This window comes from Chelonoidis abingdonii, chromosome 5, assembly GCF_003597395.2.
Source record: "Chelonoidis abingdonii isolate Lonesome George chromosome 5, CheloAbing_2.0, whole genome shotgun sequence".
NCBI lineage: Eukaryota > Metazoa > Chordata > Testudines > Testudinidae > Chelonoidis > Chelonoidis abingdonii.
Genome location: NC_133773.1, coordinates 65853753 through 65870538, shown reverse-complemented (window position 1 = coordinate 65870538; position 16786 = coordinate 65853753). Strand labels below are relative to the sequence as shown.

The 16786-nt window shown below is 42.2% G+C and overlaps 2 protein-coding genes across 3 annotated transcripts in view; one reads left to right on the top strand and one right to left on the bottom strand.

Moving 5' to 3' along the window:
- SPMIP2 (sperm microtubule inner protein 2) overlaps positions 1-1908 on the top strand; it is a 70855-nt gene extending 68947 nt beyond the window's left edge. Inside the window, 2 exon segments of the mRNA XM_032803461.2 lie at positions 1186-1202; positions 1204-1908. Of these exon segments, the coding sequence (XP_032659352.1) occupies positions 1186-1202; positions 1204-1318 (132 nt within the window). The 3' untranslated portion in view covers positions 1319-1908.
- Positions 1-16786, bottom strand: part of FNIP2 (folliculin interacting protein 2) — an 81789-nt gene that overhangs the window by 12690 nt on the left and 52313 nt on the right. For both annotated transcript variants that reach the window (XM_032803450.2, XM_032803452.2), the window contains 4 exons: positions 13129-13330; positions 12475-12563; positions 4008-4154; positions 3689-3858 (listed from right to left, as the gene is read on the bottom strand). In XM_032803450.2, coding sequence (XP_032659341.1) covers positions 3689-3858; positions 4008-4154; positions 12475-12563; positions 13129-13330 — 608 coding nt within the window. The remainder of the gene's footprint in view (positions 1-3688; positions 3859-4007; positions 4155-12474; positions 12564-13128; positions 13331-16786) is intronic.

Below are 16786 nucleotides of genomic sequence, written 5' to 3'. Positions count from 1 at the left end.
GTTGTTAAAAAGACTAATATAATTCTGGGGTGTATTAACAGAAGTATCATCTGTAGGACATGAGAGGTAATAGTCCTGCTCTACTTGGCACTGTTGAGGTCTCAACTGGGGTATTGTGTCCAGTTCTGGAAGCCACCCTTTAGGAATGATGTGGACAAACTGGAGAAGTACAGAGAAAAGCCAAAAAAACAAAAAACAAAAACAAAAAAAAAAAACTGATAAAAGCTTTAGAAACCCTGACCTATGAGGAAAAAAGTTAAAAAAACTGTAAACCTTAGTTTTGAGAAGGGGGGAGGGACCTGATAGCCTTCAGATACGTTAAGGACTGCTGTAAAGATGATGCAGCAAGGGAGATTTAGGTTAGATACTAGGAAAATCTTTCTAATTATCATGGTAGTTGAATACTGTAATAGGTTACCAAGGGAGGCTGTGTAATGCTCATCATTGGAGGTTTATAAGTACAAAGTTAGACAAACACCTGTCAGGTATATCTAACTATACTTGCTCCTGCCTCAGCATGGTGTGATGGACTAAAAGATGACATCTCGACCTCCCTTCCTTTACATTTCTATGATTAACAGTTAGGTGTATTAAAGCAAATGCTTGCTTTCAGGATTCAGGCCTAAGTTAATATTATATGTATATAAACTTACTTATAAAAAAGAGAGTTTTGGAGCAACACTAATATTATGACAACTCAATATAAAATTTTGAAATAAAAACTTAAGGTTTGCAGAGACTGAGCAGTTCCTTCATCATTAACAATATAGTTTTATCACTTATGGACTGCTGCAATTGACTGAAATCATGGCATTTTAGTATAATTTAATAATAAAACATGAATTTATGCAAAGCTTTCCATTTGTAAAGCTATTTACAAATATTACACACTAACCTTCCAAAAGATTTGTTTTTAGAAAGCACTTTTGTACTACAAACCCTGTCTCTTTAGGAGGGAACACCAGAGGGCAACATTTTCCTTCTTATTGATGTACATTACAATAAACATCCAAACTCACTTTTTTATGTGAGAATAAGAAAGAACTGAGATGATTTGAGTTCAACCATTTAGAATTTGTCTGGGTCTTTAAAACTAGTATTAGCTTCTTTCTGAGCCTACTCCATAATGTACACCGTTACCAGCTCTGAGTATGGGTAACAATTTATTTCCCTTTTTTCTTGTAGAACTACTGGCAGTTCTACCGGAGACAGGACAAGATCTACTGCCCAAACAGGCATCATACAGCTCCCTCCAACTGGTTTTTATATACCTCAGCCCTGGCTTCTTGTTTCCCTAAGCCAGCCCCCACTTTCTTGAACCTCAAAACACCCAGTCTCTCATTCCTCTCCTCAACTACTCAATAACTCAGTAACTTTTCAAAATCTCTCCTTTTTAAAAGCAAGCAATACAACTCTCCACCACAAATATATATATTGTGGAGTTAGGAAACTTCAGTGCCAGAGAGGCTACTGATAAGAGCTCAGCTGTTCTCAGTGGTGGCAGATGATAGAACAAGGAGCAATGGTCTCAAGTTGCAGTGGGGGAGGTCTAGGTTGGATATTCGGAAACACTACTTCACTAGAAGGGTGGTGAAGCACTGGAATGGGTTACCTAGGTAGGTGGTGGAATCTCCTTCCTTAGAGGTTTTTAAGGCCCAGCTTGACAAAGCCCTGGCTGGGATGATTTAGTTGGTGTTGGTCTTGCTTTGAGCAGGGGGGTGGACTAGATGACCTCCTGGAGTCTCTTCCAACCCTAATCTTCTATGATTCTATGACAAGAACCAAATAGAATAAGCTAGATGATAAACAGCAGAACATGATACTTACACGGAACTATTGTTATTCAAGTTGCTTCACTAAATTTCACTAAATTTTCTGGATTGTTTTACATTGGACAGACCATATATAGGAGGGCAAAATGGAGCGGTTGGTGCAGGGTGGGGATTGCCCAAGTAGTGAATTTTTGAGAGTAAAATTTTATTGCATGTGATTACTACTCTGCAAACATTAATGTCCACGTATGGTTGGCTCTGTAAGAGAAAATGTTCAGAAATGAATAAAACTGCTAGTTATAAATATTTTTCCAGCTCTCATTCACGGTGGCTTCTTAATCCATAGCTATTAGGGTTGGAAGGGACCTCAGGAGAGTCATCTAGTCCAACCCCCGCCTCAAAGCAGGACACATCCCCAACTAAATCATCCAAGCCAGGGCTGTGTCAGGCCTACCTTAAAAATCCTCTAAGGAGGAGATTCCACCACTCCCTAGGTAACCCTTTCCAGTGCTTCACCACCTTCCTAGTGAAAAAGTTTTTTCCTAATATCCAACCTACATCTTCCCCCACTGCAACTTGAGACCATTACTCCTTGTTCTGTCATCTGGACCACTGAGAACAGTCTAGAGCATCCTCTTTGGAATTTCAGATGAAGCAGCTATCAAATTCCCCCTCATGTTCTCTTCTGCAGACTAAACAATCCCAGTTCCCTCAGACCTCTCCTCATAAGTCATGTGCTCCAAGCCCCCTAATATTTTTGTTTGCCCTCCACTGACTCTTATCAATTTCCACATCTTCTTGTCGTGTTTGAGGCCTATAAAACTTGGACACAGTACTCCAGATGAGGCCCCACATGTCGAATGAGAGAATTATCACGTCCTTGTTCTGCTGGCCAATGCCCCTATTTTACGTTCCAAAATGCATTGGCCTTCTTGGCAAACAAGGGGCTACTGGTTGATTCATATCAGCTTACTTCATCCCATAACCCCTAGATTCCTTTTCTGCAGAACTACTGCCTAGCCATTCGGTCCCTAGTTTGCAGCAGTGCATGGGATTCTTCCGTCCTAAGTGCAGGACTCTGCACTTGTCCTTGTTGAACCTCATCAGATTTCTTTTGGCCCAATCCTCTAATTTGTCTAGGTCCCATTGTATTCTATCCTACCCTCTAGCATATCTACCACTCCTCCCAGTTTAGTGTCATCTGCAAACTTGCTAAGGGTGCAGTCCATGCCATCCTCCAGATCATTAATGAAGATATTGAACATTGGTCTTAGGACCAACCCTTATCCACAGCCACGTGATTTCATGTATCAAGATACTTAGTAAGCTATGTAGGTAGAAGAGAGTCACCACATCTGAGGACTTAGGGCCAGATTTTCTAGCCAGTTTACTACCCCTTTGTGTAGTAAGATGGAGCAAAAGGGCTGTAATTCCATTGCCAATGCCCAAATAGAATTTCCCTGGCATAGAGGAACCCTCTGCTTGCCCATCTACACTGCTGCCAGGCACTGCGCCTCTCTCACGCCCAGTCTCCCTTTCCCAGCGAAGAGGGTGCACCAGCGCTCTACTATAATGATACTCCACTGGCATAGGGTCCATCAGGGACCACAAACCAGTGGCAGACTTTAATGCTGCCTGGCAGTAGCTTTAGTTTCTGTCAGACAAGGACTGGCCAGAGAATCAGAGAGCTGGAACCAGCTCCCTGACATCCCCCAACTCCATCCCCAACATGCTTACAGATGATGTACAAGTTTAATTCTTGTCTGCCTCTGCATAGCTCCCATCTCAGAGGTATTTTTAAAAATAGCTGTGTATATACAATGTATTTGTAGGGAAGTGCTACATTTCAATTAAATAGGTTAAAGTTTAGAAACTGTTTTATACCAGAAAAGGTATAAAAAAGGTTTTCTACTGACCGAGCTGTGCCCAGAGAGGGTTATAAGGATGTGATTTTGCCAGCAGGTTTACAGATTGTGATGTGCCTTTCTCAGAGAAGGCCTTTATGGGAAGATGGTCAACTGGCATTACAGTTGGGACCCACGCCAGGTGATAGGTCAGCACCGCAGTCAATAAAGCAGCTAAGAACCTAAAGAGAAAGAATATAACAAAAATAAGATCCCACGGGGAAAAAAGGTATTCCACATATGCTCATGTCTGTGTGCTTCCTATTATGTCTGTATGCATTAGAACACAAGTTACTGCAGGGGTAACGGGATGATACAGAAGAAAGCATACTGGTTTTTGTTGATCTGTTCTATCAGAAGTGTAAATTCCTTAAGAAAGTGCTGGCATAGCTGGTTCTTTTCCAAAGTGCTGGACATCATGGTAAGCCACACAGGTTCTGCGATCCTTGGAACCGAATACAGGTTCCAGATTGTAAGTCTACCAAAAGAAAGAAAAACACAAAACAAAACAAGGCTGTTAACCTGTGAATGAGGTTGCAAAAATAAATAAAAGAAAAAAATACACAGTTTTATTCAATCTTTTTTATAACATCTCTTAGGAGTTCTAATAGTTATGTAGGTTCTGTGCAGCTAGTCAGAGGCTCCACTCACATAATAAGAGATGTTCTGTACAACACTAAATTATATGAGATGCACCATAAGTGCATTAACAATATTCTAATCAATACAATTGCAATTTCCTTGACAAAGAAAGTATTCCTCTTAGCATGCAAGGAGGATATGAAATTCATCTCAGCACAAACTAAACAGTTGGACTAAACATTATAATGTTTCAATGAATCAAAATTTATTGCCGCACCAAGTTCGACACGTTAGTTTTACCCGGCAATTGCTTCACACATAATCAACATTTATTTCTTCATACTTTATGGTATATTGTGTCATCAAAAGACAAATTGAGACTCTAGGAGCACCTTTAAGACTGAAGAACTATGCTGTAAGAGTTTAACTCTGAATGAAATCTGCAGCTCGACTCATCATCCTGGCTATGCAACAACCAGTCAGGTGCTTTACCACCTGAGTAAATAAGCCCAGATATTAGTCAATACATTGACCATGCAGTTTTAGAAGTGTGATCTTAGACCTATAATGATTTGATGGGTAGCCTGATAGCAAAACACAAGCCCATCACATATGGCCACCTTCTCCGATAACAGCTAATTTAATTCCAAACAGATTTGCATGATCCACAGTTAAATTTCTAGCTGAAGAGATTATTGGCTTCTACACATTTAAAATTTTTGTACAAATAATCTTCACAAGTTAGCAAGTTCAGAAACAGCCCTAGTATAGTGGAAAGTTTGGGGCTTTCCAGATCATCTAGTTAAATTTTCTGTTGTTTTATGGTGATTAGTGCCTGAAAATTTACATCCAAACATTCTGTCTACTTTACATTTCAAAATTTACCATTTACCAGAGCAATCTAGCTGTGTGTTCCCAACAATTACTTGCAGATACATACAGAATAAACATATAATTCAATTTGTGTGTGTTAAGTTTCTTTCCTTGGATGCTTGTGTAAATTGATTTTACCTTCAATCTCTGTTTATTTATGCCCTTTTTAAGTTGTCTGTATACAATACACTTTTTCAAATTTGCTAAAAATATTTTTTCTCTTGTGATGAGAATAGTTAGTTTTCTTAAGCATGTTATTTAAGACATGCTCTGGTGTGGTATGAAGGCTGATTTTTTAGGCTCATTACTCTTCAGTGACCATTCCACAAAAGTTACAAAAGGCTTAGAGCCAAGCCATTGTAGCTACAGTCCCCCATTATCTACAGTGTGTATGTTTTAAAATGTATATTGTTTTAAACTTCATATTCTTTTTTCCTTTGCACTGTGTATACTATCTTGCCAGCTGTAGACAGTGTAAGGGACCATATCCCCCCCCCGCCCCGTCCTGTTAGACGAAGCTTTGCAACCATCCATATAGACCCTTGTCTAGCCACCACTGCCTTTGAGAGTTTGCTGTCACTGTCACGGATGCTGCACCAGGGTCCTGATTGAAATAACAAACGAACGGTACCCTGCTGCAGAGCCCTGACATTGATACAGGCATCTGTAATCCTAACATAATATTGTAATAAGTAATGCTTTAGCTTTATTAGTTTATAGGTCCAGATATCCAGGCCCTAGACTTTAGTTAAACTTAATAAAAGCCAAATAATTGTTACATAAAAGCCATGGTTTTAGTTCTCAAATAGACTTGTTTAGCAACATATCAGGCACTGGGTGTGGAGAACCTGAATATGAAATGGGGTATGAAACACTGACAAAAGAGGAACTAGGAGGGAAACAAGGGGTCCCCTTGAGTGCCAGCTTAGCCTTATGCAATATATAATATGATAGTTAATGCTTGCTTAGGGGAACTCCAAGGAGGGGTTATCAAAATAACCAGCTCAATCACTGCCAGAACACATGAAATATGCTCAACTAGCTTGCTGATATGCAATATTTTAATGACTTTTGCCATATGTTTTTGCAATCAAGGGGTCATAAGACAGTCAATATAATTGCAAAAGAAACAATAACTGGAAATATCCCAAACTGGACTTACAGTAAATGACCTGCTGATTTGCAAAATTGCATTACCAAAAATGGCAAATAACTTATGTAATCTCTATGACGTTTTGCGGTTTTAACCTTTATAAGCTTGGTAAAATTTGTAAGGGACAGAGCGGCTTATCTCTTGCATGAGGTTATGCCATTTCTCCCTGTGTGCATACTTGTAATCTTGTTATAACAATAAAGGTGCCTCAGGCTGTCTGATTCAAAATCAACTGGGTGGTGGTCTTTTCCATGACAATTTGGTGCCGTGACTCGGATTCCATGGGAGACCCCCCCTGGATCGAAGGACCGCGGACAGTTTCCTTCCACACCCTGGGCGCACCTAAGAGGTAAGAGACCTTTTGAAATCTCTATTGAGGTCTGAAAAGAGACTGGCCGTAGGCTTTGGCTAGGGTAAATCACAAGCTGGAATCGAACTTTTAATCTTCAGACAGGCCTGACGCCCTTTTTTGAGGTTCCTTTAAGGTTTCTTTGAGGTTTCTGAAGGTTTCCAAGGTTCCTAAAGTCTTACGGTATCCTACAAGGTCACCGGCAACCCACGGACTGCGCTCCTTTCGGTCCGGAGAGACCTGATCCACTCTTGGGCTACATACGCCCTGGGAGTTGATCGGGGGTACCCTTCCTACTAGGATTGGTGGGGATCCGGGTAAGATTTTCTGCCTTGACAGCTGTGTCAAGAACGTGCCTGTATGAGTGTGTGAGGGCCGAGCAGCCAGTGTGAGTGACAGCTGTGGGAAGACGCCCCAAGCCCCCTGCGAAGCGAAAGCTAGTGACCGAGAGTGTCTCGAAAGCAAGCCCGACAGCTGAGCTTGGAGAGATTGTGAAGCTTCCCCAGCTGACAGGCCTTGGTAAGTGGCTAACCAGCTGAGGAGCGTGCATGTTTCCCTGTCCTTTTTCCCTTCCCCTTCCATGACCTATGGCCCTGTGACCGCTCTTCGAGTACTGTCTTGTAAAGGACCGTAGGGTCCCTTTCTTTGCCCCCTGGAGCCACAAGTTCCCTTCCCTTCTCGGAGAGAAGAGAAGCCCTGGGAAACCGCACCGCCGACTCCTTAGCTCCAGAGGTACTGTTGGCTTGTAAGCTGGTGCTCTGGGCGAGGCAGAAGGCGTGTGGGGACTACGGATTTTCTTATAGGTCCGTCCTCCTTTACCTCTCCCCCTTGTAGGTCTCCAGCTGTGGTTCCGGCCCACAGAAACCTACCCCTTTTCCCCTGCCAAGGGCAGGAACGAGACCATAGGTGTTAGAACTGTGGCAATCCTATTGCGTTCCTTGTGTGTGTGGCTTGTGTGAAAGCGGGCTGAAGCAAGTATGGGGGATGGGGAATCCAAAGGCACGCCTGCTGCTTACATGTATGTACACTTAAAAAAAAAAAAAAAAAAAAATGAAAATGGAATTGGTGTACTAGAGATAATCCAAAATTTCAATTTCCCTTGAAAGGAAGTTTCGACCTTGACAGGATTGTGCATCTGCGGGGTGCGCTTCTTGCCAATGCCGTACAGCAAGATCAATTTGAGGCGTATTTTAAATGGCATAATGAGATGGGAAAGCGATGCCAAGAATCACAAGAAAGGGGTCTTAAGGACACCCAGGTAAGGCTAAAATTCAATTAAAGGAGACACAGGAAAAAATTGGGCCACGCTCAAAAAAAATTGTTAAATCGACCTGAAGCTGGCCCGGTTCCCCTTTGCCCCTCGAGGCCGTGCCCAGCGGCTCCAGCCCCAAAACCTGTGTCTTCGGCCCCACCCGATGACTTAATTGACTTATTTGTAGAATGTAGACAATGGCCTACTCCTCCCCCGTATAACTCCCCAGGAAGTAACACACCGAGATCCCGAGACACCTCTCTGGGGCGACAAGCAGGAACTTCTACGTCCCAGTCCCAAGAGGAACAATCCCGTACCCCCTCATTAGAAACCTCCCTGGACTCATCTTTGGCCTCTGAGTCGTCCAAAATCTCAGATTTAACACCCGAGCAAATAAGAGAAATCGCTGACCTATCCTTAGAAATAGACAAACTAATATGTGAGGTTACCGGATCGGAAAGCAATATAAATAGAAGCCCAGGAAAGGAAGAGTCAGAGCTGCAGCAATTATCCTGCAGATTATCCCTTATAAAGGGCACTATAACATCAACACCCAAGGAGGAGCAAAATGAGTCGCCTCCTGCCCACCATACCCGCCTTCAGACTCTTACGAGGCAAGCACAGCACTTAAGTACAAAATTTGGCTCACCAGATCCCGGGTTATTTCCCTTGCGGGAATTACCGGGGCCCAGGGATTAGTAACTGTGCACGCCCCCTGGTCACCGGGGGACTCATATAATTTAGTTGATAAATTCCCCAAAATTAGGGAGGACCCAGTTAAATTTCAAGAACAGTTAAGCATGGTTATTCAGAGTTATAACCCTAACTGGGCTGATATGGGGATCAGCTCCTGAGGGCGGTGCTGCCCAAGGAAACGCTTAATTGCCTTTTCCAAAAGGCCGACTGGCCAAACACCGAGGCAGGTCTTGACTCTCTCAGACTACCACAGCACAGGGAAAATTTAGTCAGGGAAGTCCTTTCAATCTGCCCCAAGAAAACTGATTGGACAAAAATAAATGCTTGTAAACAAGCTGAGGGAGAAAACCCAGCAGATTATATAAAACGTCTAAAGCAAGTGTTTAAACGGTATTCGGGGATAAACGATGCAAAGGATACTGCCAAACAAGCCGTGGTGGCTGCTTTTGTGCAGGGCCTTCTGCCTAAGGTTAGCAAGCAACTAAAGGTTACCCTTGTTAATTGGGAAGGAAAAGACTTAGAAGGTATCTTGGCTGCGGCACAACACTTTCATAGGCAGTTAAAAAAAAAAAAAGACAGAGTCTAAGCTTATGGCCCTGCAAATTCAAACTATGCAGGACACTAGTAAAAGGTTATCCAAACAAAACCCGGTACTGGGGACGGCAGAGGGGAAGCCCCTGCCTGGAATAAGCTCCCCACCCAAACCCGGTGCCTGCTTTTCGTGTGGACAAAAGCCAGCAGGGCACTGTTGGTAGTCACATTGGGTGCCCTGTAAAATTAGGTTCACATTTACTGTTGCTACTCACAGGTGTGCCAAAGTTTTACAACAGTTTTGGCCTTTGCCTTTTTATAAGGAAATACATTACTAAAACTAACACATATTTATAAGGGACAGAGCGGCTTATCTCTTGCATGAGGTTACGCCGTCTCTCCCTGTATGCATACTTGTAATCTTGTTATAACAATAAAGGTGCCTCAGGCTGTCTGATTCAAAATCAACCGGGTGGTGGTCTTTTCCACGACAACAGGAAGTGTATCAATGCTACAAGAGAAGCAAAGGGTGAGAGGTACGGAGGGAAGAAGAGGAAAGCTTGAAGAAAGGAGAGCTTGCGGGAAAAAAACTAGTGCCATTAGACAGCAAAAATTGATACAATGAGATTATTATATTGGGGGAAAAAGTCAAATCTAAGTCAAAAAGTCAAATCTAAGTCATAAAAATCAAGTCCATGGTGTACTACTCATATTTTACAGTATCATACTAAGAACTACCTTAAAAGAACATTAGGATTGCAAAGTCAAGCACTCAAAGAGTTAGAAAAGGCCAGAATTAAGGTTGCAACCAGGCCTTAATTGGGCCTCCATAAGTGTATGAATTATGATACAGTCTTTAATTACATGATCATATACTATTGTTCCACTGGACCCTAGCCTTCTTCAGTGCACAGAGTAGATGTTGCTCACTTAATGATATTCAGTATTATGTTTTATCCTGATTCAGTGTTCAATGGCCTGATTTTCTGCACGCTATTCCAACCCTGCTCTGTTACTATCAGAACTATTCGTTTCCGCAAGAGCTATTCTACGGTGATTTTCAATTTAGTAGGAGTGCTTCACAACATCCACTTATTTTCACAAATTCTATAGCGGGGTCATTTTTTCAGTCAGCATGTCTAGTGGTCAGGGCCTATGACCCCTCTTTCACTTCAAGTGTGTCCTGAACCCCTTGGATAGGGTTCAGCTATGTCGGCATCCTTGCTGGTAACCCCTGGTCCTGTCCATTGCAGGGTAGGCACAGGGGATCCTGACCCAGGATCCTCAGAGTGTGATAGCATGGGATGGCCCGGGTTCAGCCCATTTCTGCTCATCCACTCCTGGGCCATTTCCCACACACCGGATGCCTCAGTTTGCGGCATGGCTGTCACTGCGTTATAACATTTTGCTTCAAACCCTAAAGTCTGGTGGTGATGCAGCTGACCCTCTGGTTCCCATGTACATGGTTCTCCATACCTCCAGGGTGATGTCTCCATGAGCAAGAGGGAGACTCACAGCCAGACCTTCCCATTAATGTTTTTTCCCCTACTGTTTCAGGGCAGTCCTACAGAAAATGGCTTCTCTCCTTCCCCCTTGCCTGGTCTGCTAGAGCTCTTTTAATACTGCTCCTTTCTCCAGGCAGTGCCCCGGGGCAGAGCTTTCCCAGACCAGTACAGCTCGTGTCCTTCCCCTGCCTTATTGTGACGTTTATAAACTCCATCACACCCTGTGAGGCTAGGGATCGGTATTCTTCCCCATTTTACTGAGGAACAGAGAGCGCAAGGTCCAAAGTACCTCCTAGTTTTGGGTGCTCAATTTGAGACACCTAAGATATGATTTTTCACAATACTTGGCATGATATAGCACTGTTCAAAGCAAAGCTCCCCCTGACTTCACTTGTAGATTTGAGTGCTCAGCACACTTCTACACACCAGACCCCAGGCGAGAGAGTCAGGCACCCAAAATATGAGGCACACACAATTAGTGACCATCTGTGAAAAGTTAGTTCAAGTAGCTTTCTTGCATCACACAAGATCTCTGTGGCCCAGGCAGGAATAGAATCTAATCCTGCAGGTAGCACTCAACTCCCTTAACCATGAGATTGTCCTTTTTGTTCCTGCCTGCCCCTCACCGCCTCTGTCACTACACACCTTCCAACACGCAGGGATCCTACTGGCAACACACTCCTTTATTATATAATCCTGATTCATTCCCAGAGCATAGTCCAGGCTGAGCTTAAATGAGGAAAAGGTCTTGAAGAAAAAGTAGTTTGTAATCGTACTGTTAAAAAGACTATCCTCATATGTGCAAGGGGATCAGATTAAGATTAAATGGGTCTCTGGATCATCAGTTTGGATCTTTAGAACCACAGAATAGACCTATATCACTTAAGCTAATAAAATAACCGATAGCAGTAATAGGCTGTTATCCTCTGTGTGGACAAGTGGCTAGAGGGGGGATCAGAGAGACACTTTGCCAGTGGATTTCACAGCTATCTGCTGACAGCAGAGGGTTGTTAGACTCATGGCTCCTGGGTTCAATTGGAGGAGAGTGTACTCTAATGGTTATAGATCCTTCTCCCTTTGTGCCCTCAGCCTGTCTCCCTCCCGCTGCTCCTATCCATCCTCCACCTTATTACCTCAACTCCCACCCTCCAGCTCCTGCCTATCTCCCTCCTTCCACCTCTGCATTCCAGTTAGGTGTTCTCCCCACCTCTTCTTCACCTGGTTGCTGAAGGACTGAAGTGGGGGGACCAAGGGAGGGGCATTGAGAGCACAGGAAACAGTCTCCTGCTATCTGACACCACAGCTGCCTTTCGCAGCCTGGGGGAGCAATTGCAGGGAAAGTCTTATTCAGTCTGTGGGCTGAAGCATGCTCCTTTGCTCTGTGGGGATGGTGCACATGCAGTCCAGTGGGCAGGTACAAGCCATGAGGAGAGATTAGCTACTAGACTAGTAAGTCTCTTTGAGAATGTGTGAACTGAGATTTTTTCAGAGACTTATAGCAGGGCCATATTTAGGTGGATGTTCACAGGGATGGCAAAAGGCATCAGCCCCCTGCCAAATTTCAAGTACCTGAGTCAAAACAGGGAAGCATTCAAGTTTCTCAGCACAACAGCTGTAAGAATTTTTTAAATATAGGAATACAATGCATTTTCCCCTACTGTCAGTCATTCTCAGAAATGGCGGAACCATTTTTGTTGAAGTTTTCCAAAAAATTTCAGTCTGAGGCAGACACTTAACTTGGAAAAATTTAGCCCAAATGATTACAGTTTGGCAAAGTTACTGAAAAAACAGGGTCTTAATAGGAAATGCCAGGTGATCTTAACTTCCTCCTATAATACGGGCGTAATAACAGCTCACCTGAATTCTCCCAGGGCATCCGTGACACGGCTGATATAAACCTGAACTCTTAGGCTGGATTCTGCAATTTTTCTACAGAGGATCATGGCCTTCAACAATAAAAAGTGACATCTTAAAGAATGCAAAATCGTTTATACCATCTTTATAGGCTCATCAATATGTCTGAACTGATGAACAGATACTGTGGCTCTAGCCCCAATGCTATGTGGCCACTTAGGATAGCAAGAGCTGCTCACATCCCCATGCGTGACTGTGTAGGACCAATCTAGGAGATGTGACCAGGTGCATGGGGGGAGGAGAGCAAGGGCTGTAAACCAGATACTCTTCTCCCTGCCAGCCCTTTCAAAGCAAGCATGCACTCTCTCCCCCATAATGCATCAACCAGTTGAAAAACCATCTAAATGGGAGAAGAAAATCACCAGCACCCCCAAATCCTCCTTCCAGTGCAAGAAGAGAACCCAGGGAGGGACTGTGGTCCCAAGGCACAACTTTTTCCAATGCAGTTAGAAAGGCAGAGAAGCTATGTGCTACCCCCATGCAGGGCTCAGTCTGCTAGTTGACTTCACCCCGATTATTTATGCCTTTCCAGGCTCTAGAGTATTCCATCCTTGCTTAGTGCTTATTGTTCAGACTCCACTAAATAGCATTCTGTACCTTTTCAATTGCACTCTTTAACTTATTCATATGGGATTCAAATAAAGGGAAGTGAGAAAAAAAGAAGTCCTGGAAGTTCCTCTGTGCATCTTCTCTTTCAGGCAGGGAGAAAATTACACTGATAGCAATTTTTTTCCTCCGAATCATTGCAGGATTGGAACTACAGCTTTCATCAGCCATGCTAAAAGTCTCTTCGGTGGACCTGCAATGAGATAAATGGTAAGCCAGTTACCCTGTGTGTTTCCTACATTTGTATATGATGCATAGTGCTGTATGTCAGCAAGAGATTCTAACTATGGCAGCATCCCCAAGTTTCAAGGAGTAATTTTAAATCACTTAAGAGCTTTGCTTATTGCTTCAATCAGCCAAAAACTAAGCCATGGCAACTGCAAAAAGTAATCTCAATAGAAACCACAGAAATACATGGTGGATAGGACAGGATCTCTCAGCCTGTAAGGTATGAACCAGAAGCCAGTCATGGGTTGTCCCCTCCTGATTGGGTTGCGATATCCTTAGCTTCTAGGCACCATCTCTCTAGCACTGGCAGGTCCATGGTGTCAGTGAGTACAGTATGCAGTGATTTGTGAATGCAGCACCAGGCATTCGATCAAGAGTGAGAAAGACAAGTCATCAGAAAGTGTTTGGAGCCAGAGATCAAGAAACTGATGGTCCATGATGAAAATCATCTAGCTTTACATATTGTCGTAGCTTTCCTACTCCGATTTGAACCTTAGCGTTCATAACCTGAGAAGCTAGCATGAACCCTTCTAAGCTTAATTACCAGCTTAGCTTTGATCTCGCTGCCACCATCCAAAAATTCCAGGGTTTTGGCCCCCTCTGGTCTCCCCAAAACCTTCCCTGGAGATGACCACACACTGAAAGACTCAGAGACTCCTGAGTCACAAAAAGGAAATCACCCACCTTCCTTCATCTCCCCCATCCAGTTTCCTCTCTGGGCTAACCTGAGAGTAACTGATGCTCTCTTTACATCAAACAATACCAAGAAGCATGTTCCTCCTCTATTCCACAAAGGAGACAACCAAAAATACAAGGAAAAACAGAGATGATCCTATTCTTCCCACCTCCTCCCCCAATTCCCTGGTGCTGCAGAGGTTTCACCCCTCCGTAGATCTTAACCACAAAGAGAATTCCCTCCCTTTCGTTGCTTAAGCTAACCTCAGAGAAGAAAAAACTCAAACAAGTCTAAAAAGAAAACTTTGTATAGAAAGGAGAACAAAAGACATAAGGAAAATGCATCAAGTGACTAATTACAGGGCTTATTGCTTATAAGAAAAAATATGAAATAAAAAGTCTGAGATTCAAAAGATATCCAAATTTGAAACATTCCCAGCAAGCTGCACACATGTAAATTACAACCAAACAACATAAAAGTATATGGTTTTTTCTCCTGTACTTACAATTTGGAAACAGAAGATAGAAGATAGTAAAAGAAACAGCTTCTCATGAGCTGAAGAGACAGAAAAAAGACTCAGACCCCAAAAATTCCCTCCTGACTTGAAAAATCCAGTTTCCTGATTGGTCCTCTGGTCAGGTGTTTGGTTCCCTTTGTTAACCCTTTACAGGTAAAAGAAACATTAACCCTTAGCTATCTATTTATGACACATATACTTAGGGGTCTGACTGGAAAAACTAAGTAGTGGTTATCTCTGATGCTCGGCTACTCAACACCAAAATGAGACAATGCTTACAATACAGTGTATAGACCTTCATAAAATTGTTTAATTTCCTATGAGCTAGGATCAGCAGTAGAATAGTTAACCATGCTGACATTAAGTTTTTAGGGTTAACGTCCTATCACGATGAGAAAGTTCACAAGTGCCAGACATATGGAAGATACAGGCAGACAGTTGAACTCTGTTTACATTTTGATGGTTATCGTCTCAGCCATATAGACTAGAGAACCTATTTAAGGGGAAATTTTGATTCTACATCACAAGATGGAGATGCCAAGAATAGATGAAATAAGCAACCATTGGTAGCTGCTCCTTTGCAGGCCAGTCTGATCCCTACATTTACTGACCACAATGAATTTCTAAGGCATTGTGACTATGTCTACCCTGCAATAAGACACACAAATACCTCATAATGAACATGCCAGGAAGCCAGTAGAGTTTTTGGAGGCTATTAACTACCATAAACCAAAACAGTGCTTTTCAAAAAGCTACTTCTGTCTCAGAAATGCAGCATAGAATGCCTTTATGGCTTTTTTGTTTGTTTAAAAACAGACTATTACAACACAGCATCATGTAACTGGCAAAGAATTTATCCTACCACCCATTATGAATATCACTGAAGTCATGCTTCATCGTGGCAAGGAGAGAGTAATCTTGCATAGTTTAAATGCACCCGATCTCCAATAGTGCTGTCAAATGCCAAAGGACTATCAAAAAACCAGATCAGAAAATAAAGATATCTGCAATACAATTCAGAGTCTACTGATGTTGCTGGCTTTAGAGAAGTTATTGCAATTAACTGAACTAAAAATGTTTCAGAGAGTATATTATTGTGCCAATCTCTAAAAATACTACTAGTAAATTCATAGCATTTTCATTTTTTTTTTAAAAAAGCAAAGCATTAGATAGATGTTCAATCTCTACAGACTGCACTTCAGTTGAAGCAAGCAAAAAGGCGAGCAAAGAAGCTGGCTATTTGAACTAAGGTTTGTGCATTTTTGAAAACTCATTCTAAGCAGAAACTGTTTTCTGGCAGATCTCTTTGATGAGTTGAATATACTAAATTTGTCACAACAGAGGCTCTAAAGAGAAGACTGAGCTTGTGAGAAACAAGAGCTCAAGATGACAACATAACTCCTTTGAACTCCTTAGTAACTTTAGTGCAAAGATAGAAATTCCCATGAATTTTGTAAATCAACATAAGAAACATCGCAAATTGAGTTCTTGTATAGTTTCCCATAGTTTGAGATTGAGAAACAGAAGTCTGACTAAAACAACGAGGAGTACTAACACGGCTACTGCTCTGAAAGAAGTCTGACTGTGAGAACCCTTTTCAACAAAGCTGCTAATTGTGCTTGACTGACAAGTAACCATCTCAAGCTGCAGATAGAAGTTCTGTTTTCTTTGGGATGTTGGTCTAAAGATTGGTCAGATGCTGTGCAGTTTTTGCTGTATGAATTAAAGCACAGATTTAGCTCCTATCGAGAACAATAGCTAAAATCCGTTGTTTCAATAGTACTTGATTGTTTGACCAAATGAATGTTTGAACACAGCAACACATGTAATGCCTGACAGCCTAAGTATTGGATCTAAAATACCTTTGTGCAATTTCCTTCTCTACTATGGCTGTGATGAAAGCAAATGCACAGAAGTCATTTACCTCTGGAGAAAGATTTGATGCTGCATATTGCAAATACTACACCAAAAACAGAGAAAATAACGTTCAGCAAGCAGGCTTAAATTTTGTCTTTAGGGATAATAAGTTACAAAAATACTGAAATATATTTCAGAATGAACTTTTTTTTAAAAAAATGCCTCTTCAAATGAGATTTTAATCAAAGGATTTTTTACACTAACTTAACTGATCACTGTAAGATGATCTAAATTGAACACAAGTTAATTAACTAACCAATGCCTTGTTCTTTGTCTAAAAGCTATTCCATTAGTTTTAGAACTTGAGGTTG